The 27,661-nt window shown below is 44.1% G+C and overlaps 1 protein-coding gene across 1 annotated transcript; it reads left to right on the top strand.

The window, feature by feature from the left end:
* Positions 1 to 3,977: 3,977 nt before the first annotated feature.
* On the top strand, positions 3,978 to 18,080 carry ZBP1 (Z-DNA binding protein 1). The gene is made up of 8 exons (XM_075012090.1): positions 3,978 to 4,030; positions 11,290 to 11,520; positions 12,636 to 12,716; positions 13,322 to 13,501; positions 14,167 to 14,340; positions 15,397 to 15,624; positions 16,970 to 17,185; positions 17,902 to 18,080. The coding sequence occupies exons 1-8, from the start codon at positions 4,006 to 4,008 to the stop codon at positions 18,078 to 18,080; spliced, it is 1,314 nt and encodes a 437-aa protein (XP_074868191.1). The 5' UTR covers positions 3,978 to 4,005.
* The last annotated feature ends 9,581 nt before the right edge of the window (positions 18,081 to 27,661 follow it).

The following is a 27,661-nucleotide window of genomic DNA, read 5'->3' on the forward strand; positions in this document are numbered from 1 at the left end:
AAGGGTTTTTTTCTGGCTCTGAACCATCTTGCAGCAGGCTAGTGATATTGTTAGCTCTCCCCTCCAACAGCGAAGCTCTGCCAGTGATAATTACAGAAAGGGGAAACTGGGAGGGAAAAATAATTTGAATAATGTTTGTTTCAATTAAATTGTATCAGCTAGTATGAGTCACGAGTTTACTCTTACCTAAATATGATGATGGGGAAAGAGACATTTATTTTGCTACTCTCAGTTTTGTATTTGTTTTAAATCTGAGCGCTTCACTAAGTGAGTGGCTAATTTGTTAGCTGAGTAGTTTCAGCAGAAAAGGGGGAAAAGTCTGCAGGGATGCCAACTAAAAGTTTCTACAAGCAAATGGAGGGAAGATGTTGCTTTTGAGTCAATGCCCCATAATAGATTTGGTAATCAAAGATGCCTTGACTCCAGTGACTGCAGTTTAAGCTTTTGTGAATTTCTTCTCACTGTGTTCCTGTGGGCCTGACCTGTTTAGGTTCAATGTGTTTTCTCTAAGTAAGTGTATAACTGTAGAGATCATGTATATGTCTTACACAGTAGCCAGGTTATGTTATTTCAATAGGGTTACCTGATCTGAGCTTTCAAAAAAGAAGAAACCCCAGCAGGGAGTGTATCTGTATCAATATCCATCATCTCAGGTTATATAATGTGTTATAGTGTATACATTACTCCATTATGAATTGGTAGAAATAGGTACTAGTTCAGTCCCCTGCCCTCTTGGCAGGGCCAACCCCCTGTCCCTGACGTCTATTTGCCCCAATCGCTAAATGGCCTCCTCAAGGATTAAACTCACAGTCCTGGGTTTAGCAGCCCAATGCTCAAATCACTGAGCTACCTCTCCCTCTCTCAACAGCCTCCTCAAGGATTGAACTCATAACCCTGATTCTTTTGGATTTGATTACAAAAATCACTGAAAATCCACTCTGACTAAACTCTGGGTCTTTCCAAAGTGTGCTGGATTTTTAAGGCACGGAAGAAAGGCAATGAAGGAAGATGTAGCTTACCCAAAGGTTATATATTAATATGCTGCTATGATAAACATGGAGCAAAACATAATTCAATTATTTAAACATAGAGATGTGTTTTAAAATCAGGACATGCAGCTTCTTTGGTCCCTTGTCTGGTTTTTTTTTTTTGTCTTGTTTGTTGGTTTGTTTGTTTTGTTTTATACATTTATTTGAGAGCAGCTGTTTCCATGCCAGCCAGTGTTTCGGGTTGGTTTCGTTTTCGGAGAAAAATGCAAGTTTCGTTTCCCATTAACAGATTTGCAGTGTTGTTCATACCCTGCTACTCAGTCTTTGTGCCACCCACAACTGATCGTCCCCGGGTGTGTGATGAGTGGATGACTCAGCTCTAGGAGTCATGGCACAGTCAGACTAAACATTCAAAAACTCAGGAATCAGACCCCCAAAGTCCTCAAAAAATCTTTTAAAAAAAGCTTAAGAAATCTGGACTCTTTGAAAATAATAAACATGGAGTTCTTTTTATTTTCCTTCTGGTCTTGGAAACTTTTCAAGCTTTTCTTTTTGTAACCATGTGGGTTAGAAACCTGCTTCTCTTTTATTAAATAAAAGGTGAGATTTCTTAACTTTGGAAGTTGGCACTTTTAGAAAAAACCTGCAAGATTTGCCGATGCAGACTGAGTTGGGAATCCTGGGCTTGTCAGAGTGAATTCCTTATTCAGAAATCCTCCCAGAGCTTGATTTTTGCATGTGTTATTTGCAACTGTAGTTACCACAGCTGTGCATGTAGAAGCTTCTTATCAGCTATTTGCATAATTAGCTATTGCAACTGTGCACACAACTGGTGTACCTGAATGCATACTGTGGCATACATACAGTGTACAAACAGGCCTCTATTCAGACTATTAACATGATGAAGAGCTTTCAGGTAGAAGAGAAACAAAGAAATGTAATCTATGCTAAAAGAAACATAAAGAATAGCTTTCACACAATGGAGCCTAATGCAGCACAGCACGCACAACAGGCTGTTCTTTATGAAGGTTCAAGCAGGTGTACCCAGTGTTGCTCGGGTCCTTAACTTGATTAAGGGTTTTTCAGGGAGGAGAAGAGGAAATAAAAAGAGAGAGTACATGGTTAATTTAAATTAGTGTGATTTTCAAAAATACAGTGTTAATTTTATGAAGTTAATTTGTATTTTGGATTTCTTTTTAAAGGGATTGTTAAAATTTGCCATTTTTAGAAAACTTTTAAAAATGCGAATTCCATCAAGTGTATTTTTCTTCATTTCTCTAAACTCTTATTATTTGTTACATTTTAACAAAAAAGGGCTATCATCAATTGGTTTACAATAACATTTTCTTCTAGTTTTCAAACTTTAAGTGTGTGTCTACACTAGCCAGCTACTTCAAAGTAGTCAGCACAACGTCAAAATAGCGCACATTGCGTCCACACACGCCATGCGCTACTTCGACGTTGAAATCAATGTTAGGCGGCGAGACATCGAAATCGCTATTCCTATCCGAAGATGGGAATAGTGCCCTATGTCAACTTTAAATGTTGAAGTAGGGCGTGTGTAGATGATCCGCGTCCTGCTACTTCAAAATAGCGGGATCCTCCATGGCGGCAATCAGCTGAGATATTAAGACGCTTTGTCCAGCCCCTGTAGGGCTTTATGGTCCCTGCGTGCAGCAGCCATTAAAGCACCACACACCCAGATTTCCTGTGGCAGGAAGCTGAGAGCATGTGGGCAGCAGCACATGCACGTGCTAGCCCTGCACGCCCTCCAGAGGCCCCAAACATCCCAACCAGAGCCATGGCATCCAGCCAGCCCCCTGAACACCCCCAGGGCTCCCCGCCTGAGGGGACCCAGGGCCCTCCAGCAGCCAAACAGGGGGCCAAAAAGCAGCAGGGCCCCTCCTGGTTGGAGGCGGAACGCTAAGACCTGCTGGGGCTCTGGGGTAAAGAGGAGGTGCTCCACATGATGGGGACTCCAGATCATGTCCACAGCAAGGTGAAGGAGTTGTGGCAGGTGTACACCCAGGCCCAGGACTCGGCCAGCCAGTCTGGGGCCGCCCCTGCCGCTTGCACCTATTACAGGAAGCTCAGGGTGATTCTGGGCCCCTGAGACACCTCCTCCCCGGAGGCTGCACTGGACACCGCAGCTGAGGAGTCCCAGCAGGCCTTGGAGCCAGAGTCTGGCCCGGAGGCCAGCTCCGCACCCCAGGGCCCACCCGAGGAGCCAGCCACTGGGACAGCAGAGGAGGGGTCCAGCAGTGAGGAGGGGGGGCTCCTCATAGACCTCTCCTCCCAGAGCACCTGCTGGGTGTCCACACACCGAGGTTCCCCCGACCGCGGCAGTGGACGGTCAGGTACGTACCCCACAGGGTACACACCTCCCAGGCCATGGGGCAGGGGCACCAGACATGACTGGGGGCCCCACATGAGCTCATGGGAATAAGGGGACTTTGAAGTAGGCGGGGTCCTTTCGAAAAGGAGCCCCGTCGGGATGAGCCGTGCGGCAGCAGGCACATCAATTTCGAAGTGCTGCAGCCACCCGCATGCTAATGAAGTGCTGAATATGCATTTCAGCGCTTCATTAGTAAACTTCAAATGGCCATTTGCGTGGCCATTTCGAAGTTTGGGACTAGTGTAGACACAGCCTTAGTGTCCTCCTGGCTTCTATAAGGAAGTTCCCTACTTTTGTCTGCTGATGTATATTAAAATTGCCAAGAACTGTCTGAGTCATGTGTAATTCTTTATCCTCAGACAAATATTTTTACATGGACTTTGTTTTGTCAAACTGCTCAGCTTCAGCTTGTGAGATGATATGTAAGTTTCTCTTTCCTCTTCCAACTTCATCACGTGGTATCAGTTTCTTTTTCTTTACGAAACCCAACCCCAAGTTGTTATTTTCTTTTTAGTTCTGATTGGATATTCTGTTCTGTCTGATATATGCTCATATGCTGGACTCAGTTGTTTTCTGGAGAGTTCTGTAATTGACTTTCAATCTGCTTTAGGACACGGATAAATGGCAAAAGCAGCACCTAGTACAGGTAAGATTTTTTTAAAGACATTACAAGTTTTGAATGAACAATTGCCTGGCTTTTCTGACTGCTTGTTTATACTCCTTGTGCTTTCTATTACTTCTGATGTTTCTCACATAGATGAAACTGGTTTGATAAAAGTGGCATTGTGTGTCCCAGGAACAGGAAGGTTCAAAAGCTAAATTATAGGTTCTGTCTTTGTCATCATTCATCTACTTTGGGAGAGTGACTGGAAAGCTCTCCTGTTTGCTAGAGAGCACCAGCAACAGAACTGACCAAAAACCGGAATGGGTAACTGTGGGAAATTTCCAACAAATACAAAATTAATTTTTCAGCAGAAAAATTTGAAAGACGAAACCTTTTCGGTTTTCAGTTACTAAACCCTATATTTTCAGCCCCAAACTGCCAAGTCTCACCTCCCCACCCTTGCCCCAAATGAAACCAGAAAATGTCCTGTTTAACAGGCAAAAGTTTTTTTAAAACAACTGAGAATTGCCAAATGATAGCAGAGGCAATCAGAAAAAAAAGAAAAAAAGTTCATGTTGCCAAGACCCCAGTTTTCCACAGGAAAACAAGTTTTCACAGAGCATTTTGGACTAGTCCTCACCATGAGAACTAGGAGAGAAAGGGGCTTCCCTAATGAGTCCCACCAAAGCTGATAGCGGGGAGGAGCAAGTCATGAAGATGTTGTGAAGCCATCTGACAGGAAGGAATTACAGGATTAAAGAGGGGCTCATTGAGGTCCATTAGCTGCTTTCATGTTCATACAAACCCAGGCTGGAAGACAGTGAGCCCATGAGAATCGCACCCACATGGTTAGTTATGTGTAATCTCCCTGCCCACCTCCCACCATGGTGCTGCACACACTTAGCTAGAGGGTCTCCCTGCCTCAGTCACCCACTGCCTGAGGCCTTGGGTGGCTGAGCTGTTATGTCTTAATTAGGTGTAAATTTGTTCAGTATGCTACCTTTGGTGGCTGCACTACTAAATCTAGATGGACCAAATAATAAGTAAGGAAAACAATTATATGGCCACAAAAACAAACTGGTGTCGTGAGACCCCATAGCTGGCCCCTGGCAAGAGCAAAATCACCGGCTTTCCCAGGCTGTTTCCCTACTTTGCATTTTACTTTTGTACGTGGGAGAAGTATCAAAGGGGTGGCCGAGTTAGTCTGTACCTTCTAAAACAATAAGGAGGCCTGTGGTACTTTATATACTAGCAGAAATTTTGGAGCATAAGCTTTTGTGGTCAAAGACCAGCTTGGTCAGATGCATGAGTGGGGGTTCCAGAGGAGAGTCTGAATTTATAGGCTAATAAAAAGGAGGGCCAGAGTTGACAAGGTCAGTTCAGTCACGGAGGATGTGGCCCATTATCAGCAGCTAATGTGGAGGTGTGAACATCAAGAGAGGAGAAGCAACCGCTCCCAGTCTCTGTTCAGTCCTTGGTTGATGGTGTCAAATTCACAAATGAATTGCAGCTCTGCAGTTTCTCACTGAAGTCTGTTTTTGGCTACTTTTAAATCTGTTAGAGTGTCGAGGGAGATTGAAGTGTTCTCCTACAGCTTTTTTGTATGTTACCATTCCTGAGATCTGATCTGTGGCCATTTATTCTTTTACATAGATACTGTCTAGTCTGGCCAATGTATATTGCAGTGGGGCATTGCTGGCACAAAGGCATACATTATATTATTAGTACTAATAGTAGTGCTAATATACTGGACAGTCTCTATGTAAATTTGGGAAAGGATTAGACTTCTGTAAAGATTAAGAGCATATTTAGGCTATGTCTACACTAGAACCATCTATCTACAGAAGTTACTGTAGATAGAGGATTCTTGACAGAATATCTCTTGACAGATTGCATCTACACACAACTTGCTCTGTCGACAGAGAACTGCCAGATTGCTTTGCCCTCTGGGGACAGACAGCAGAATGGCAGCTCTGCAAACAGGGCTGCCTGGCAACCGGAAGCCCTCTTTGTCACCACGTGTCTACACTGCAACTCTCCACAGTAGTCTGTTGACAGAGTATTGTTCCTCAAATTTTTGAGGGATAACACTGCTGAGGCAAATGCAGAATTCTGTCCGGACTCTGTTGACAGAACACCTTATGTGTGTAGATACTGCCTGAGTTATGTTGACAGAAGGCCCCTTCTGTCAACAAAAGCACACTAGTATAGACACAGCCTAAATGTAGTCTGAGTCCTGTAAACCCTTTGCTTGTGTGGGAATTCCCATTGACTTCACCCCAGGAGCAGAACTGGCCCCTTTATTACAACCTCCTGTTTGTTGCCAGCTGCAGCCTGAAGACCTTTTTCGTGGTTTGCCTCATCCCTCTTTGGTGTGTCCATTAGACCAGTATTTCCCAGGGTAATGCTTGTTGATCAAGCCATTAACTGGATCACATTCTGATCTTTGTTACACAGTAATGTGAGAAATTTCTTTTTTTGGAGAAGGTAGGGGTGGGGAAGGAAGCTAAAAGAGGAAATGAATGTGCTTTCATTTTGTGTAACTCTTTGTAGAGCGTAGAAGGGCTTTCATTTGGCTGCCATATGTATACACATCCCGTAGTTCACATCCTGCTGAAAGGCTTATTAGAATTCTCTGAACCTTCACTGCCAACAGAGTTTTAAACAGTTTTAGGAGTATGTTCCCTCTCATGTTTTTCCTCGTCCTTTTTCTAAGTCCAGAGATTTCTGAATCTCTGGATCATTTCCATCAGAGACTGGATCTGAAGAGAGACAAAGGTTTGATCTAGCAGGATGAAATTGATCCATGTCCCTCAGTTGTTCCTATTTGTCATGGCAAAACCTCATAAAAGCAAGCCATCTGGGAGTCATTTCCCATAATGCTTCAGCCTGAACTGTCTTCTAAAGTTGTTCATTTATTCTCCAGAATTGGCTGAGTTACAATATGGAGACACAGGAGTTTAGTGGAATCAAAATTACATTTTAATTGTAAACATTTGTCCAGAAATTAATGTCTCTGAACTAATAGTTCTCTCCAACCAGTGTGTTCAGAAATAAATGACTGTCTGTAATAGATTTTATGATCTAAAGGGGCATGTAAATGTAGAAAATCACCCATGAAGAATTGCAAATTCCCTTCTTTCAGCAGATATCCACGCAATCACTCAACTGATGCATTTACTTGTTCTCACACAATTGTCATCGAATAGCTGCATGTGCATTTGGAGGAGCTGAATTTTTAGAGAGGATGTATTTTTTAAGTGTGCTAAGGATCTGAAGTTGGGTTTAAAACACCATTCCAAGCAGCCTGTGTTATATAATAATAGTTGGCTCACGACTCTGAATAATCCCTTACAGTGATCTGTACTGATGACTTTCTCACAGTGAAGGTATTTATGTTTTCAGATCAGTCACTAATCCTAATGTCAATCCCAATTTGTAAAGATGTCTTGAGCAACATCCAAAGACCCTTTTAACAGCTCACTGGTGTTCACTCCCTCTGCAAAACAAAGCACAACCTTCAAAAGAAACTCAGATGAAGTTCATGCTTTTTCTTTGGTACTGTTTTTTCTGATTTTTCTAAGTTAATTAATTAATTTTACTGGGTTTGCTGGGCCACAGTTGGGACCCAGTGGACCGTGGGTTACTACAGCCCCCTGAGGTGAAGCAGGGCCACTTCCTTGTCTAATTCCAAGTGGTACTGAAATCATGGGAGTTGAAGACACTCAGCACCTTTCAGGTCCATTACTTCAGGGCCTGAATCATTCTCTACTAAAACCAGCATAAGCATTTCCATCCACTCTGGTGGGAGTTGGATCACAGCCTTGAAGCATAGCATTCAGACAGACTTTTACTCATTTGCTAGCCTAAGGGTGAGCAAATTTTTTAGGTTGGGCCCCACTTTTCATCCCTGCAATTAGCATCTGCTCCCCCACCTGCCCCACCCTACCCCTCCAATGTAATCCCAATGAACGGATATTTTGGTTTATGTTCATATGAAAAAAGTCCCTTTCGGCCCATGTAAGAAAACAAGTATGTGGAATGTGAAAACTTTGTGAATCAGTATATAGATGTGAATATACAGACCTAAAAGCAGTAACATATTTCAACAGTATCAATAAGGTGGATGAGCCTCACACCCAGCAGCTGATCACGTTGTCCCCCACTTATGAAATTTCATGTCCCCAACAGGTGGCCTGCCCTGTCACTTCTTGCTCCCCTGTGCTAGCCTATTGCTGTTTATAATGTGTATTTACAAGAATATCGAGCACACATTGGCTAGTAGAGCAAACTCAGGTTTTACCATTCATAACTATTTAATTTCAGTGCTGGAACTCTGCTGGCATAGATGCATGTCAGCCGCCCATTGTCAGTTTAGTGTTAAAGTATTAGTCAGAGCTGACTTCCTGCAGCATTCTGAACGCATTCATGAATACAGAGCAATGGCACAGGAGTGCTTCACTCAGCTTTTGAATTTTTTACAATGTTGCTGTCACTTTTGAGCAGAGTCTGCCTTCTCTCCTACTTTCAGCTTCAGTAAACAAATGTAATCAAAATTCATTCAAAAGTAGCTTCTTGGAGTTTCTCTAGAGGAGCACATAATCTGTTTTTATTTTATTTTAAAAAAGGCTGATGATATTGACTGCAATGTGCTAGCAAAAATTAATGCCAGTGCTAACGGATGATTGAAATTTCTTAATAATATCTTTAGAGTGCATTTCATGCATTTAATTGTTTTTTGTAAAATGACAGCTAAGCCCTCTTGCCTCAGATTTCCTGCTTCCTGATTAAATTAGCCTATATGCATGTATGGAATTTGGCCTCACAATCAGCTCAAAGAAGACCCAGATGATGGGCCAAAACGTGGGTAACGAGCCATCTATCAACGTGTTAGACTACGAACTGGAAGTCGTCCATGAGTTCGTGTACTTAGGCTCGACGATCTCGGACAACTTGTCATTGATAGCGAGATCAAAAAGCACATTGGAAAAGCCGCCACAACGTTCTCCAGGCTGAAGAAGAGAGTATGGGCTAACAATAAGCTCACTGTACACACCAAGGTGTAGGTCTACACAGCCTGTGTTTTGAGCACACTGCTGTACGGCAGTGAAACATGGACTTTGCGCTCAAAACAAGAGCAGCGGCTCAACACATTTCACGTGCGCTGCCTTAGGCGCATACTCGGTATCTCATGGCAGGAGAAGGTCCCCAATAGCGCAGTGCTAGAGAGGGCAGGCACCGCCTCCATGTTCACCCTTCTCAAACAGAGGCGTATGCGCTGGCTGGGCCATGTCTCACGCATGACGGATGGCCGAATATCGAAGGACCTCCTCTTTGGCGAACTGGCGTCTGGAAAGAGGCCGAAAGGGCGACCTAAATTGCGCTACAAGGACACGTGCAAGCGTGACCTCAGCATTCTCTCTATCAGCGTGAACACCTGGCATTCGCTCGCCTTAGACAGGCATGCCTGGAAACAGGGAGTGAAGGAAGCTCTTGCTGTGTATGAAACTACCGTGGTGAAGGAAGCGAAAGACAGGAGAGCCCTCAGGAAGATCCGTGCCCATAATACCAGAGCGACATCTGCCTACTGCTGTTCACAGTGCGGAAAGGACTGTCACTCCTGGATTGGATTGCACAGCCACAGAAGACGCTGCTCGAATCAGTCCAACTGGGGCGCAAACCCATGATCCCTTGGGATTGAAGGATGCCTACTAATGCAAAGGCAAACCGTGTGTCAGAGCCGTAGTATTTTGGGGAAATAAAAGTGTTTTTTTGGTGAGATGTGCCAATGTATTTCCAGTTTGAAATGCTGTTTCCGCCTCTTTGTCAGTTTCAGTGCTCCACTTCACTCCACTCCCGTTTCTTTTCTGGTCCTGATGAAAAGAAATAAAAAATATCGCATGACAGGAACAGCTGGAGATAGGAGGTCATGAGCAAAACATGCAGCATTTGGGCCAACTAGAATCCTTGGAAACAAAATCTTTGTAATGGACCTCACACTACACCCAAGAGAGGCCCTGCCCCAAAGGCCATTAAAATCAGTGACTAAACACCCCTGACTTCAATGGTTCATGATCAGTCTCTCAGCAAGCAGGAGACACTGCATTACCCCAGTGATTGCTTTTTGTCTAGCAGCAGGTAGCACAGAACATATAGCATGTCTCCTGGCTGGGAAATGACAAGAATGAGTTGTGACGAATACAAACGGACAATTTCTGTCTGTCTTGCTGAGAGGCTAACTTAGCCCATGCAGCCAAACAGCTTCAGTTCTTAGTCTGCATGAACCAGTGATAGAAGGGGCTGCTGACTTTTCCAAAAATAGCCAGAGGTGCAGAGATGTCCCCTGCCTCTTTGTAGATGAGAGACTACCTTTCCATTCATGAAACCATACAACCTGAAGGATGGGATAGCAGCTGGAAATATCAGTTGTTGCTCAATGACATGGCACTCTTTTTGCGTTTGTGTCTCTGTGGCTGGGTGTACACAGCACTCTGCCCAGTGCTGCTGCTGGCAGAGTTATGCAAAGTGAGCATCTCTGGATTCCGTATGGCTTGCCATTGGCATACTCCTGAAGCTTATTACCATAGCCACGTGAGAGTGCAGTGTCAGCACTGCAGAGGCTGTGTGGATGTGCCTCTGCTGGCTAAACCCCCCTCTGTTGCTAGTCCCTTCCAGCAGTGCTCCACAAGCTGGCGGGAGGGCGGGGGTCAAGAGGGTGATGCAGGCTAGCTCTGGTGGTGCTCCCCAGGCCTGGGGGTGTATGGGGAGGCTGTGAAGGCCAGGCCCAGTGTGGGTGGAAAGGGGGCCATTCATGCTGGCCGAACATGGTCACACTGGGATGCCCAGCACTGCTGGGGGGGGGGGGGGGCAGGCTGTGACTCCTGTGCATCCCATTCCCAGCTAGCTACTTCATTCTGGTTATGGCTGCCCCCAGTGGTCACTCTGCGGTAGAACTGTACCTCCTATGCACCCATTCCTTTCCATATTATGCAAAACAATCAAATTCCAGGCACATTTAATTTGCCAGAGGCAACCAAACCCTGACCTTGCTTTAAGTTGGAATAAGAAGAAGCTTAGTGGTCTTAGCTCATCTTAGTTAGGCGGAGTTCTTGAGCAAAAGGACTTGAAGACAGATACGCATCTCTAAAATATATAGAGGTTATACACACAGTTATCAACATAAAATTCAGACAGCAGACATCGCGGCAAAGGATAAAATTTCATTGCCAAAAAAAAAAAGGTGTGGGATGGAGCAAAGACATATTGTCTGAATTGTTACCATTTTTTGTGTTTACATATAGTTTCAAATGTGGAACAATGTGTCTGGGACCACTTACAGACAACTGCCACTCCAGAGAAGGCCCGTGAGATTGCCCGTGCTTGTTCAATTACAAAACAAGAAGCAAACAAAGCACTGTATAATCTTCTTAAGGAAGGAAAGGTTGAGCTGCAGAATGACAGCCACAAATGGGTGGTCTGCACAGACAAGACAGATGTGGAATCTCATCAGAAATCCAACAAATTGAAAATCGGTAAATGTTTTGAAAAACCTTTTGAAACAGTATCTGCACCCTCTGATGCTGGGGTCATTTGGGAGCAGAGATTGTTTTCCAGTCTGTAATTACACTGCAGCCTAGCTGCATCAGAGACTCTCAAGCCTTTGACTCTAATTTCTTGGAATCCACATTTTACTCCATATGGGGGTAGCAAGTCAGTCAGCTCTGGTTTTTTTCCCCTCTTTTGTATAAAACTGAAACTTGACTAAAGCAGAAGGTGCATGCACTTCTAGGCAGTTTTTGCACTCAATCTTGTCCAGGGTGGTAGACAGAGGAGACAGATTATAGGAGGGCACCCTGTCATAGGACATTCTTTTGTACCTGCGATCTTGGTGTATTCCAGAGGCAGACAAAAGTTGTCTCTTCAGAAAGATCTTTTGAATGTCAGGCTCCATTTCTTGCTCTGACGCAGGAGGTGGGAGGTGAGAGAGAGAGGAAGGGTCCACGCTGAGAGAAAGAAATAGTTAATCCTCTACAGATCACTCCAGCCATGCTTTAAAAGCCTCTCCACACTGCCAGCTTTCCAGGGCTGTGATGAGGAACCAGCATTCCCAGTCAGAGGAACATAGCACTGCCACACTCTGAGCACTGGAGACCTTTCTCTCTCTAGGAGGCATCTGGAAGACATAGACTCTGCAAGTCCAGCTTCTGCAGGAGAAGCCAGGCAGAATGACATTGGGGATCTCGTGGGATCCTGAACTTCTTGTGCAGAAAGGTGAATTATGCCTTGAACCTCAGAATGAAAAGCTCTGCATGAAACCCCATGGGCATCGATCTAGTGTCCTTTCTCCTCTTTATAGCCAGGGATCTTTGGCAGGGAGTTTTAAGGTAACTAGAGAAAGGACAAACTCCATCTAAAGGCAGAGAAGTGCCACTTCCCCCTCCCCAAGTAGCCCAAGACCCACAATCTCTGGAGGTGGGTGACAATCAGTACTGAGGATCTGCAGCCAATCTGCTCCCCTGAGAGTGGCTTAGGAAATAGGTACAAGAAAGGAGAACGAGGAACCAGTCTCTCTGCTGATCTAAATAGTAGAATTTTTCACAATTTCTCCCGTCTGCATGACAGTGCCTGACAATGTTCTCTCTTACAGATGACGCCATGCTAGTCCCACTGCACCAGCCTATGACCACTGTGACTCCTGCAAAAGATGATAGCAAACTGACAGAAAATCGTAAGATATTTGCCTTGTGCCTCAGACTGACTAGGCTAACTTTAGAAATCCCCCTTTAATGATTTTTGACAGCCACGATGGAATGTTATTAATGTCAGCATTGCACTGTTGTATGGGTACAAGCTGAGCATGGTTATTGACGTCACAAGTCACATTCCCTCTAGGAATACCTTGTGCCAATCACATGCTGGCCATTGTAAAGCCCCCATCATCCCAGGTGTACCTGCAGAAACTCTCTGTCTCAGGGAGGCAGTGTCCCACCCCAAAGCACATTAGTGTCTCGGGGAGCACACCCCTTTAAATGGCACAGCAGACTGCCCTATCTATTCCATGCAGCCTGCTGGCTCAGGTACTTGGTGCAGAGAGGCAGAATTATGGCTGTACCTACTCCCCACTGCCCCAAGTTGGATATCATAGAGCTCATTTTTGGCAATCCCAATCAAGTCAGGTTCATTGGTAATTTTGTAAGGGGAATTTGGTAGACCACAGGAGTCCCCTTGGGTCATCAATTACCAGCCCAGCATTCCCATGGAGAAGCATGTAAACTTAGCTGGATTTTTCTCCATTTCTGGCAGTGAATCAATAAATCTGTCTTTGTTTCCCAGAGGACAAGATTTACAAGTTTCTGTCAGCAAATGGACCTCAAAATGCGTTAGCCATTGCCAAACACATGGGAAAGACAACACAAAAGGATGTCAAAGCAGATTTATATGCTCTGCAGGAAAAACATCTGCTCAGCTTGGAGAAAACCACGAAGCTTTGGTCGGTTTACAGACAGGGCACAGGTATTGTATGGAGATTAATTTCTCAGGATACTGCATTGTGGGTAAGTTTACAAAAAGCAGCTTTTGTGTTCTTTTTGGCTGTAAATACTTTCAGCTAGACCAGTGTTTCTCAACCTTTTTTTAAATGAAGTACCCCTTTTTAAAATGGAACACGTTTGTTTAAATAACTTAATCGTAACTGGTTGGCTGGAAGAAAATTACCTATAGACAATAAACTTGCCATCATGCTTATGACTGTGCAATAACCACAGGGTCCAGTATGCTGTCCGTTTGCCACATGTGAGCTGCAGCCTGCTGCAGAGCATCTCAGAGCCCAAGCTTCCAGGGGCTCACATGACAGGGCTAACTAGCTGCATAGATTTTTTTGCTTGGGCTCGGAAGCAGTGTTCCCTCTAATTTTTCCATCCATGGGCTGACTAAATTTTATGCTGTGCACCAAGCCACATGCACCACCATACAAACACACACCGCTAGGTGTGGACACTCTGTTAATCAGCTGGGAGGCACTTGGCTCTCTCCTGCATGGCCACCCAAGTGCTCAGATTACAGGAAAGTGCTCAGAAGCCCAGAGAGAGGATGGGTTTTGTCTCGGCAAGAAATACTTTTCTCCAAGAAAAATCCTCTCTTTTATACACGTGACTAATACATGTGTTATTCATTTCCAGATTACAAAGCAACAAGTACTGTGTCAAATGAGGACCTAAAGCCAATTATTTTTCAGAATAATCCAATTAACTTTATCTATCAGGAAGGAGCGCAAAACACTGTCTCTATAGCTGATTCTAGAGCTACTCAGATTGGAAACTACAACTCACTGAATCTAGCGGATATAAAAACTGGTAATCATACGTCTGTTCTAGCTTATGGGTGCTATAACAGTTATTCTCTCTGAGAACAGATGCGAAAAACAGTCATCGGAATTAACATAAAAAGTATTTCATATTTTAGTACAGGTGTTTGGAGACTAGAATTTCTGTCCTGCAGCACAGGTCAACATTTTGAAATTTGCTTTTGCTCCAAACAGAATTAAAAGTTGTTACTGCAGAATGGAAATCTTTAAATACTACTGTTAGGAAACACCAAATCATTTCATATCAGTAACTGAAATTGTAACATAAATGCATTAAGAAATAAGAACAGCAGCATTGGGTCACACCAGAGATCCAGCAAGCCCAGTATTCTGTCTTCCGATGGAGGCCAATGCTAGGTGCTCCGGGGGAGTGAACAGAAAAGGGAATCATCAAATGATCACTCCACTGTCGCCCATTCCCAGCTTCTGACAGAGACTAAGGACATCATTACTGCCCATCCTGACTGATAGCCATTGATGGAGCTATTGCCCCTGAATTTATCTAATTCTTTTTTGAACCTTGTTATAGTCTTAGTCTTCACAAGGTCCTCTGGCAAAGTGCCATACATTGACTGAGCCTTGTGTGAAGAAATACTTGCTTTTATTTATTTTAAATCTGCTACATATTAATTTCATTTGGTGACCTCCCCCCGCCACCGACTTAAGTTCTAGTGTTATGAGGAGTAAATAACACTTCCTTATCTACACTGATTGTATAGACCTTATATTTTCTTAGTCGCCTCTTTTCCAAGCTGAAAAATCATAGCTTTATTAATCTCTCCTCAAGTAGAAGCAGATCCTTACGCCTATTAATTTTTGTTGCCCTTTTCTGAACTTTTTCCAATTCTAATATACCTTTTCTGAGATGCGGTGATTATATTATATTATATTGTTATTTTTAAATTACTGTTGTGATATATATCTAATACAGACCTTATGAAAATAAGATTGCCATAATGATTTTTGGCCCTTTTCTATAGAAAATTTTATTTACACTATTTTATTAATGTAGCTTTTATTCCTTCCCTTAACACTTATTCTTTAGATTATACACTAACTGCTCCAAGCCTTAGTACTGAATCAGAGAATGCTAATATGTTACATGGCAAAGCGGAAGCTCAAGCAGCAGACCAGAGCGCGCAGGAAATTGACATTATTGAGTCAACGTTCAAGAACACTGTGATTGGTAATGATAATCAAATGAAAATCATTATGAAGGACTTCCCTGGCAGACCAGAGGAGCATCTAGACCACGGTGGCATTCCAGAAAAGAGTAGGTACAGTGTGTTGGCTTGTGTTGAAGATAATCCAACCCTCTGCAGGTCACTGGTTGTACGAAAACTCACCCCACTTAGCGCTGTTGGTATGAGAGTGGACTTGTGAATCATTACAAGATAAGTCTGCTGGAACAAACCTTTATGAGCCTAGAAACTGGACTTAATGCTCGGAGTCAGTGATGTGTGAGTAACAGTGGCTATTGCCTTCCAGCTCTGGCCACGCATATCTGTCCTCTTTCACAACTATGGTAGGAAAAGTTTATGAAAAATAGTGGCCCTAGGATAATACTTCTGTGACATCCTACTAACTCATGCCATGACCCACTCCTTTAACAAAAGCCCCATAACCCTGCAGCCCTTCCATAAAGCCTGCATCCTGGCAAGGCAGGACCAATTTTATAACAGTGCAGCCCAGAAAATGGGTCCTACCATCCCTGATTGGCTCTGCACCTATTGTCTGCATCTGATTCCCACCGACTTCAAAGGGATGTAGGACTAGGCAATTTGAATACAGTAAACCCTTGATTTAACATACTAATGAGGGGAAAAGGTGTCCATCAATGCTCAAAGTCCATTAAATCTGGGTCTGCAGGACTGGAGGCACCTTGAAAGGTGGGAGGAGCGTGTGGCAACTCCTCTGGCTCTGGCACCTCCTCCAGCCCTGGGGGCCTCAGCTCTGACAGTGGCTTCTCCAGCCCCAGCAGCTCCAGCAGCTGTGGCAACTCTGGTGAGTTGCCAGCATTTATTGAGGTGGGGGTGGCAGACAGCATCCATTATTTCCAAAGTCCATTAAATCAAGGTCCATTAAATCAAGCGTCTTCTGTACTTCCCCTGTGAGTGAGGGACTGAGAGTTGGAAGAGCTGGATTCTGTTCTTGGCTCTGCTGCTAAATTGCTGAGTGGCCTAGGACAAACTGCTTAACATCATCTGTAAAATGGAGGTGCCGATATTTTGTACGGTGACAGGTCTCAGAGTTCTAGCTATGTTCATCTGTTTCAGCATAAATAAGGAGGAGTCCCGTGGTATCCTTAAGTATCTTTAAAGTGCCACAGGACCCCTTGTTAATATTTTGTACATTGCTTTTGAGCTGCTCTGATGGAACAAGTGTCAAAAACTTTTTTAGAGTTATTTATCCTCGTACCGCTCTCTACTTATTTTTGTGCAACAAAATAAAGCACTAAAATGCTGAGACTTCTCCTATGGTAGTGCAAATCTTAGTCCCCACTTAAACCCTGGGAAATGAGTCTACCTCCTCTTTGACATTCATTAATTCTGTCTTTCCTATATCCCATCTTGTCATTTTTACACTTAATTCTCCCCGCCCTTTTTTTTAAACTCCAGATCTAGTTGGTGACATTCTTTCTGTCAGCTCTGTGCCATCACTGAAAATTAACACCCACCCCAGAGAAGGGAGTGTTCCCTTACAAAGAGTCTGTATTGACAAGTCTACGATGGAGAATGTCATGATCGGAAACAACAACCAGATGAGTGTTCACGAGCAGCATGGTTCTGCCAGCCTGACAGATAAGGAGACAAATGAGGAAGACGATGGTTCAGGTGAAGTTCCCTAATGCCACGTTGACACCTTTAGGTTTCTCTTACTTGTACGCTGTGCTTGATTGTATGAGCTGGCTCAATGGTGGATGCCAGGCATTTGCTTAGATCATGCTTGCCAAATTTGGGCAGGTTGCCTGTTCTAAAAATTCTGTATCATGGTCCTGATTCCCAATGCTGGGGTGGATTGGTACTTTGAACAGAGGAGCCACTGGTATAATAGCCCTTAGTGATCTTACACCCGTGGAGAATATGGCATAACAGAGCTCTTTTCAATCTATGACGTGCCTCCTCCAGGGAGCTGGCAAGGGGGTGGGAGTGGCTGTGACTTCCACCAAGCAGTGCACAATGGCCTTAGCGGAAAGGAGAATTCAACCCAAAATGTTGCTTTTATTTATTTGGGTACTTTCCCCACATCACGCTGAACAGTAAGCCTTGGTTCCTCCTTTGCTGCACACTGTGACTATTTCATTCCCATATTTCTTGTTTTCAGATCTTAATGGGTTATGACGAATGTCCTTTTAATTGTAAATGAGCTATGCAGAGATAGAAGCAAATGGTAGCTACCAGTGTCAGTAACCATGATGTATACATTTTTACACAGGGATGACCCAATCCAGTTGCATTCAGAGTATGCAGGGCAGCTTGCACACAGCTGTGCCTTGCTCCAGTCACTGAAATGATTTCTCACTGCTGGTCTTGTTTAATAATTCTACTAGATTCCAACCTGACATCAGAGCAAAGTGAACAGACATCCTGTGATGATAGTGGCCTGGATCAATCATGTGACATTTCCCTCCTTTGTGAAGAGCTCCGATGTGTAATCATTGGGAACAATAACTATATGAATGTAGAAGAAATAGCAGATGCTGCGTGTGGTGAAGATGAAGACAAATAAAAAATATGGGGTGCTTATAAGGCCCTTGAAGAAATTCCCAAATGCGAACAGGGAGAGGTAAAGAAATGTGCTAAATTCCAATTATTTTCATCATGGAAAAGCAGATATTTTCTGTGATTTACAGATAATAAATGGAACAGGATGCACTGTTCTCTGCCTACGCAAAATGTTGAAAAGTAAACAGGATCCCTTTGTCTATCCTTAAGGAGGAGTTCTGCGAGAGAGATGAAAGGAATAGCAAGCAAATCAATTTTATGCTCCCTATGAACCTTCAGAGCACCTTAAGACCCTTGCGTTACACGCTTGTGTAACACCCTTCACTCCACATGGGAATTGGAAATCTTGTGATGTGGCAAATGGCAAATTTCAAATGGCAGCTGCCATCAGACTCACTTGCTTACAACTATTTTGCACTTTCATGATGTTGGTAGGCTCCAAGGCAAGCTTCTAATCATAGAATGCTAGGACTGGAAGGGACCTTGAGAGGTCGTCGTGTCCAGCCCCTGGCCCTCATGGCAGGACAAGGTACTGTCTAGACCACCCTGACGAACACTTATCTAACCTGTTCTTAAATATCTCCAGAGACGGAGATTCCATAACGTCCCTAGGCAAGTTATTCCAGTGTTTGACCACCCTGACAGGAACTTTTTCCTAATGTCCAACCTAAACCTCCCTTGCTGCAGTTTAAGCCCACTGCTTCTTGTTCTATCCTCAGAGGCCAAGAAGAACAAGTTTTCTCCCTCCTCCTTATGCCACCCTTTTAGATACCTGAAAACCGCAATCATGTCCCCCCTTAATCTTCTTTTTTCCAAACTAAACAAGCCCAATTCTTTCAGCCTTTCTTCACAAGTCATGTTCTCTAGACCTTTGATCATTATTGCTGCTGTTTTCTGGACCCTTTCCAATTTCTCCACATCTTTCTTGAAATGTGGCACCCAGAACTGGACACAATACTCCAACTGGGGCCTAACCAGCGCAGAGTAGAGTGGAAGAATGACTTCTTGTGTCTTGTTCACAACACACCTATTAATGCATCCCAGAATCATGTTTGCTTTTTTTTTGCAACAGCATCACACTGTTGACTCATATTTAACTTGTGATCCACTATAAGCCCTGCCATACTCCTTCCTAGACAGTCACTTTCCACTATGTATGTGTGAAACTGCTTGTTCCTTCCTAAGTGGAATGCTTTGCATTTGTCTTTATTAAACTTCTTCCTGTTTACTTCAGACCATTTCTCCAATTTGTCCAGATCATTTTGAATTTTGACCCTATCCTCCAAAGCAGTTGCAACCCATCCTAGCTTGGTATCATCTGCAAACTTAATAAGTATACTGTCTATACCAATATCTAAATCGTTGATGAAGATATTGAACAGAACCGGTCCCGCTACAGACCCCTGCAGAACCCCACTTGTTATACCTTTCCAGCAGGATTGAGAACCATTAATAACTACTCTCTGAATACGGTTATCCAGCCAGTTTTGCACCCACCTTATAGTAGCCCCATCTAAGTTGTATTTGCCTAGTTTATTGATAAGAATATCGTGCAAGACCGTATCAATCCGTACTAAAATCCAGGTATACCACATCCACTGCTTCTCCCTTATCCACAAGGCTCATTATCCTATCAAAGAAAGCTATCAGATTGGTTTGACATGATTTTTATTTTGCAAATTCATGCTGGCTGTTCCCTATCAACTTACCACCTTCCAAGTGTTTGCAGATGATTTCCTTAATTACTTGTTCCATTATCTTTCCTGGCACAGAAGTTAAACTGACCGGTCTGTAGCTTCCTGCATTGTTCTTATTCCTCTTTTTATAGATGGGCACTATATTTGCCTTTTTCCAGTCTTCTGGAATCTCTCCTGTCTCTCATGATTTTCCAAAGATGATAGCTAATGGCTCCAAAACCTCCTCTATCAGCTCCTTGAGTATTCTAGGATGCATTTCATCAGGCCCTGGTGACTTGCAGACATCTAACTTTCCTAAGTGATGTTAACTTCTTCTTCTTTTATTTTATCTTCTAAATCTACCTCTTTCCCACTAGCATTCACGATGTTAGGCATTCCTTCCTCAGACTTCTCTGTGAAGACCGAAACAAAGAAGTCATTAAGCATCTCCACCATTTCCAAGCTCCCCGTTACTGTTTCTCCCTCCTCACTGAGCAATGGGCCTACCCTATCCTTGGTCTTCCTCTTGCTTTTAATGTATTTATAAAAAGTTGTCTTGTTTCCCTTTATACCCGTAGCTAATCTGAGCTCATTTTGTGCCTTTGCCTTTTTAATCTTGCCCCTGCATTCCTGTGCTGTTTACCTATATTCATCCTTTGTAATTTGTCCTAGTTTCCATTTTTTATATGATTCCTTTTTTTATTTTGAGATCACACATGATCTCCTGGTTAAGCCAAGGCCATCTTTTGCCATATTTTCTATCTTTCCTACACAGAGGACTAGCTTGTTTTTGGGCCCTTAATAATGTCCCTTTGAAAAACTGCCAACTCCCCTCCGTTGTTTTTCCCCTCAGTCTTGCTCCCCACAGGACCCTACCTACCAGCTGAGTTTACCAAAATCTGCCTTCCTGAAATCCATTGTCTCTATTTTGCTGTTCTCCCTTCTACCCTTCCTTAAAATTGTGAACTCTACGATTTCGTGATCACTTTCACCCAAGCTGCCTTCCACTTTCAGATTCTCAATCAGTTCCTCCCTATTTGTTAAAATCAAATCTAGGACAGCTGCCTCCCGCTAGGTTTTTCAGCCTTCTGAAATAAAAAGTTGTCTCCAATGCAGTCCAAGAAATTATTGGATAGTCTGTGTTAGTTTCCCAATATATATCTGGATAGTTGAAGTCCCCCATCACCACCAAATTCTGGACCCTGGATGATTTTGTTAGTTGTTTAAAAAAAGCCTCATCCACCACTTCCACCTGGGTCGGTGGCCTGTAGTAGACTCCTAGCAGGACATCACCCTCGTTTTTTACCCCTTTTAGCTTAATCCAGAGGCTCTCAACACATCCATATCCTATGTCCATCTCCACCTCAGTCCAAGCGTGTACATTTTTAATATACAAGGCAACATCTCCTCCCTTTTTCCCCCGTCTGTCCTTCCTGAGCAGGCTGTACCCTTCCATGACAACATTCCAATCATGTGTATTATCTCACCAAGTTTCTGTGATGCCAACAATGTCATAGTTGTATTTATTTATTAGCACTTCCAGTTCTTCCTGCTTATTACCCATACTTCTTGCATTTGTATATAGGCATCTAAGATATTGATTTGATCTTGCCTCCCATTTTTGCCCTGACCCTCCTTTTTCTCTGCCATTATAGTCCGTGCTCCCTCCCATGTCCAATCCATCTCCCAGATCTCCATCTTCTCTACTTACCTGTAGGCTTTGCTTCCCTGTCCTCATCAAACCTAGTTTAATCGGAGGTGATGGCCCATCTTGAACTATGACTCAGTTTGGTCTAGACAGCTTTAACATTCTGCATTTTTTGGAGAAGGAGGTGTGTTGATGGGCAGGGTGAGGAGAAAGAATGCAAAGGTATTGTTCTCAGTTTAAGATTCTGAATCTCTTCAGGGACCCAGGCCAAAATGGAAAAAGGGGGAGCCAAGGTTGTAGAGCCAAAGCTGAGTCACCCTACAGAGACTACTCCTTCCAAGCACAGAACTGTACCTGGGACAGTGGATTTTGGGATGTCCTACTTCAGAGCTGGGAACGGGGAGTCCTGTTCATACCAACTTCATATATATGGGATCCTCTGTGCACTGAACAGCCGAGCTAGCCCAATTACAGAAAGCTAATGTGAGTAATTTACTAACTGAGTCCACTGTGTCCACTAGGGATGTAAAAGGTTAACCAATTACCCAGTAAGCATAAGGTTTACTGAAATGCTTACTGGGTAACTGGTTAACAGACCTTCCCCCAAAACCCTGGTGGATGACTAGCCACGCCACGCTGGAGGAACCCCAGCTGTTTTGGGACGGCTGGCAGGACCCTGCTGTCATTCACATCAGGCCTGCTGGCTGGATCCAAGCTGTGTTGGGCAGCAGGTAGGGTCACATCCATATGAGGCAGAAAGGGTCATGTCCACATTCATGTTGGGCATATGGGGTCTTGGCCACTCAGCAGACAGGCATAACTCTGGACACTACTATGCCACGCTGGCTGGACCCCAGATATGGCAGAGCCATGGCCAGGCCAGGAAGGTGAAACTCCTGTTTTACAGCCCTGGCAGGACCCCAGCCCTGGCTGCCCTACATTGGCCCACCAACGGTTAACTGATTAAATGGTATAATTTTAACCATTCAATCAGTGAGGTGTTTTAACCAAGATTTACATCCCTAGTGTCCCCCACTCATTAAGCTGTCATAAGTCTCAAAATGTTTACTTACTGTCTTAATGCCCCAGCTCCTAGAAATGAGAAGCAATCTGCGTGCTTTTAAAGCAGGGATGGGAGGGAGGAGGCTGAAAATGTGAACAAAGCATGGTCTGCCGGCTCAAAACCCAAAAAACTCAAATAAAGAGAGCCTCAAAATGTATAGATTTTTTGAATCTCCTGATTAATTTCAAACTGCTGTCATGATTTTGGGGCTTATCTCATAATATTGAAACACCCGGTATTGCTGCTACTGCCTGTATATATCTTGAGGTGCTTGGACATGACCAGGCCAGTAACTAGTTACAAACTCTCTGCTAAATGTTGTGTTATGAACAGGGTATTATACAGCTGGGCTCCAAAAGCCAGGAATCATTAGAGGAGAATGGAGGACTCTGGAATTTGTTTTTCTTTCTGCTCAACAATTCCACACCATGTTGACTTCTGCGGAACTTTCCGAGGCTTGCATCTTCATGCAGGTCTTTCCTAGTGGGATCATTTTAGTTTCTTGCGACATTTTGCTAATTTAGATAATTGTCAATGTTTCTCTCAATGTTTTGATTGTTTATGTGACAAAAGAGCAAGTGATAGGCACATTGTATAAATATGACAAATTAAATTAATGCTGCAGCTGGATTTTTGAAAGGGTTGAATGACTGTATTTGAGGTTGCAGAGACAAACTGAAGGTAAATGGAGCCCCTGATGCAGACTATAAGCTGATCTACCTGGGGTCAGGAATCAATTACCTCTTCCACAGCATAGTAGCTTTGGGTAGGTGCACTATGAGTCTGACAAACCCGCTCAGCTGTGGAGCTCAAAAACCAGAAACCGTAAAGAAAGTTCATGCAAATCCCAACCAAGCAGAGGAATTAAAAGAGCTGGTTTGAGTCCTAGAAAGAGAATCATTTCTATTTTAAAAGATGGGCCCTGGTGCCTGAGCTCCCCAGAAGCTGAGGGAGAAAGTGGGGAGGAAGATAAATGGATTTCTTTCAGCTGTAAGACTGTGGGGCAGTGATCCGGTGGGTACTCTTTAATGCAGCAGAGGCAAATGCTGGCCCTAAGCCCTTACATGAAATGATTTCAGGCTCAAGAGAAACTGCGTGACTTAGTCCTAGCTTTAAAAAATAAATCTCCAGGCATAAAGTACCATTCAGCTTTTGTCAAAGTTTATCTAAAAGGGCTGTGCTGAATAATAAAAACAGATCAAGTTTCTGATGTTAAGTTGAATCTTCAGGCATAAAATCCAGACTGCATGATGAAACTGAGTCCAGCCTATTGTACCCAAGCAAAACACCTTAACAAGAACCTTATGCGATTTTGCATTTAGAAGAAATGTCCATTCAGTAAACCCTCGGTTTAACGGACCCCGATATAACGCACTTTGGAAATAAGAGACTCTGTCTGCCAGCCCCCCGCCCCCACCCATATAAATGCCAGACACTCACCAGAGCCACCACTGGGGCTGGAGGAGCTGCTGGAACAGCCTGGGCTGGCGGCGCTGGCGGGGGCCACTACAGTGGCTGCAGTTACTGGAGCCAGAGGACCTGAGTGGGGGGTGCTGAGGTAGGGCTCAGGAGGTCTCCTCCCTACCACTGTGTGTGTGGAGCATGTCAGTGCCTGGCCACCACTGCCTGCAATGGCGCTGAGCAGCAGCCATGGTGTCAGAGGCTGCTGCCTGCTGGCAGTGGCCACCTTTGTGCAGGAGGCTCAGAGCCGGGGGCTGGAGGAGCCTCAGCACTGAGAGTTGCAGGAGGTAGAAGCAGCCAGGCCGGCATTCAGCTCCTGTCCTGGTAACTGGGAGAGGGAGAAGGAGATGTGAGGGGAAAAATGGGGCAGGAGCGGGGAAGGGACTAGGGGAGGGGGCAGAGGACAGGAGTGAGTGATGGGCTGGGAAGGTCAGTGCATCATCATACAGTATAACCATTTGGACACAATGGACTTTCAGCATTAACGGACACCCCTTCCCCTCCATTCGTCTGTTAAATTGAGGGTTTACTATTCGTGTAAAGAAAAGAAAAATCCTTGCTCTAAGTAACTAGAGAACATCTAGCCAAAGCAAAGGCAAAAGAATCATTCCAGGCAAAGGTGGTTCACTGAAAGCTTTTCAGTGTAGCTCCAGCTTAGCACTGAATGAGAAATTAACACTTACTGATGAAGTGTTTAAAATGGCACACAGTAAAAATTATACACGTGTCTAGCACAAGAAGCTAACCAGATTAGGGCTATGTGTACACTAGGCAAAGTAAGTCGTCTGCAGATACGCAACTCTAGCTATGGCAATTACATAGTTAGAATCAACCTACCTGCGCTCAGCTCACATGGCTGTCCATACTGAGAAAGGTCATCTGCAGAGCTTCTCCCATTGATCTCCCTTATTCCTCGCATCTTGTGAGCAGAACAGAGGGGTCGATTTCACACATTCCCACTAGACGTGTGAAATCAAACCCCGGCACATCAGCCCTGAGCCAGTTGATATTCCGGGCTAGTGAAGATGCAGCCTTAGGGGGAAACAACACTGGATAGTGCGAAAGTAGAGAGGTGCACCCAGGGGTGGGGCAAGTATTTTGAAATCCCAGAAGCAGCGTGGTTCCAGGAATGACACATTATTGGAAAAGCTGGATGCTGCAGTGTTTGTCTTGGAAGTAGGCGGTACTGGTTTCCAGTGATGGCAGTTCTTGGAACAGCAACACAGCATGTATGGTAGGACATGCAGGCTTAGCCCATGTGGATAATTAACGGCTCTCAAGGTAATTGTCTGCTGCATCAGTTACCCCAAGAGACGTCACAGGGAGGGCTAGAATATCTGTCCTTGTGCATTCTTCTGATCATGGCACAGAGAAGTGGATAAACCAAAGACAGTGGAAACAAGGGCCACAAAAAGGGACAGGAACTGCTGGAATGGGCTGGTGTGCCAACTGTTCCAAGCCTGGAGCCACCAATCTGAGAACGTAGCCTTTGAAAGCTCCTTCTCTTGCCACTGAAAAGCACTGGCAGCTAAGCAGGAGGACAAGATTTGGAGGCTGTGTTGAAAGGGAAAGAAGTTGCAACTCTATTTCTTCTGAACAGTCAGCACCTACGTGCCATAGTGGTAATGTGTTTCTGGTTTGCTACTCGCTGCAATCTATGGGTCTGATTCGCCACTGCCCTGCACTTTGTGCAATCATTTACACTGTGCATGTATCAAATGCCACCCCATCTGAACAGCAGCATTCCCACTTTACAAGGGTGTTTGTGATGCTGCTGGTTGCTTGGCAGTGGAGAATCTGACTTAAGGTACAGTACTGCACTGTAATTTATTGTTGCACTATTTTATCCTGGTTACATGCTACTTTATGAGCTTATGACTGGGACCAATATAGTATTCAGTAAGAAAGCGTGAACTCTGCAAAAACCCCTCCGAAAAGCAAACACTCTATTCCCACCCAAACTAATTGCTACTATTTTGATTAAAACACATTATCATATAAATATTTGATTAAGATGTGATTAAATTTTTCTTGCTTATGAACTGTGACACCTTTTATGGCCTAGCACCACATAATTATTTTGCTCATTAACTATGTTTAACAGTCCGATTTTTTAATGAGCTTTGCCATTTGGAACCTGCCATCAGTGCCAGGTTCAAATCAATGCTGTTAGTTATTTGTGCCATTGCAAATAATAAAACAAAAATTAAAAGCAAATTAACCTTGCAGACATTCACAGTCTAATATTAATCTGGCTTGGATGAGACTGATATTCAAAGGCTTGGAGTGTCCCAATGAATTCAGTACAATGGGCCTAATGCTTTCTTGTTTGTACAGGCACAAATCCTATTGAAGTCAGTAGTAGTTAAAGTAAGTATAAGGCAGTGTATTCTCAAACAGGTAGGTGGCTTCATGAAATAGATAAGGGCACTCTGGAATTTCCATGGGCAACAATATCTCTGTAAAATAAATTGTGGATGCCTTAGAGCTTGACTCTGCATGGTCTTGTAATTTGTGCCGTCCTTAACACCAAAGATGAAGTGCTGCCCTTGGGAGAATAGGATTGTTTCACACTTTCTTTACACTAGTACAAGTGAATGCACCAATTAGCTAGAAGGTAGGAGTCTTACAAGAGCCTATTATCATTTCTGTTTTCCTTCCTGGTTGAAACTGCCTTCAGAAGAACCTAGCCTCATTCACTCTCTGCCACAGACTTCCTATGTGGGTATCCAATTTCACTCCTTATCCTTCCAATCCTAATGGGCATGATAATGCGGCCTTCCTCCCTGCTTCCGTGTTCTGTCGATAAGGGCTTTGGGGAAGGGTCTGTCTCCGGTGACATGCTTGTTTCACTCCTAGCAAAATGGGTCTTAGTTCTTATCTAAAGGTCCAAATTCCACTGTGATGTATTTGCTAATGAATGGGAATAAAAGCCCCTCAATGGCTCAGGCCTGCAATGACTGCAGAACTTGAGAACAGGGCTTATTCTTTCCTTGCATGCTCATGCCAGCCTTAGCCCTGTTTCCTGATTTAAACCACACATAAAAACTAGCCTTACATGGTCCTGGATGCTATATTTAGTTTGCCAATTAATCCATCTGGATTAGAAATTACATAGCCCCTTAATTATAGGTGTATAAACTCCAGACTGGCAGCTGTTTCAACATTCTCAGCTGGGAAATCTGCCCTAAACAGTCAATGCCCTGAGCTCAGGAGGGAGCACAGTCTCGTGACTGGCTGTGCTCATTCCCATCTGTTGCGGTGGAATCATGAGCCAACCCCAACAAGCTTGGACCTCTGCCCTGGGACACAGGTGCCAGACAATAATGAGTGGACATGGACAGCCTGCAAAGATCCTCTTTTCCAGCTGGAGAATCTCGTCTCTCTGCCACGGTCCTTTCTCTTCCGCTGATGACATCTGCTGAGAACAGGAGAAGAATGGGAAAAGCTTCCTGCGACCGTCCCACTGCTGAAGCCTGACTGTATGGCAGAGATGGGATTAGGTGGAGACAGTTCCAGGAAGCACAATGCTCCACATGTACCAGGAAGGTGGCAGGATGTGGGGATGGGAATGAACCCAGCAGAGCAGAAAGAACACACAATGCTTTGCATCCAGCTGGCCTCGAACACAGCTCAGAATACATGGGAAGTGGATCCTCAGCTGACCTTCGAGCTTGCTCCCTGTAAGACAGATATGTGCAGATTTACGCCAGCTAAGGATCTGCGACGTAGCAGGC

This window comes from Carettochelys insculpta, chromosome 17 (genome assembly GCF_033958435.1).
Source record: "Carettochelys insculpta isolate YL-2023 chromosome 17, ASM3395843v1, whole genome shotgun sequence".
Lineage (NCBI taxonomy): Eukaryota > Metazoa > Chordata > Testudines > Carettochelyidae > Carettochelys > Carettochelys insculpta.

Coding starts and splice junctions, on each gene's coding strand:
- ZBP1 (XM_075012090.1), top strand. CDS start 4,006: ATGGCAAAAGCAGCACCTAGTACAG. Junction 11,521..12,635: donor ATCCAACAAATTGAAAATCG/GTAAATGTTTTG, acceptor TCTCTCTTACAG/ATGACGCCATGCTAGTCCCA. Junction 17,186..17,901: donor TGAGGAAGACGATGGTTCAG/GTGAAGTTCCCT, acceptor TAATTCTACTAG/ATTCCAACCTGACATCAGAG.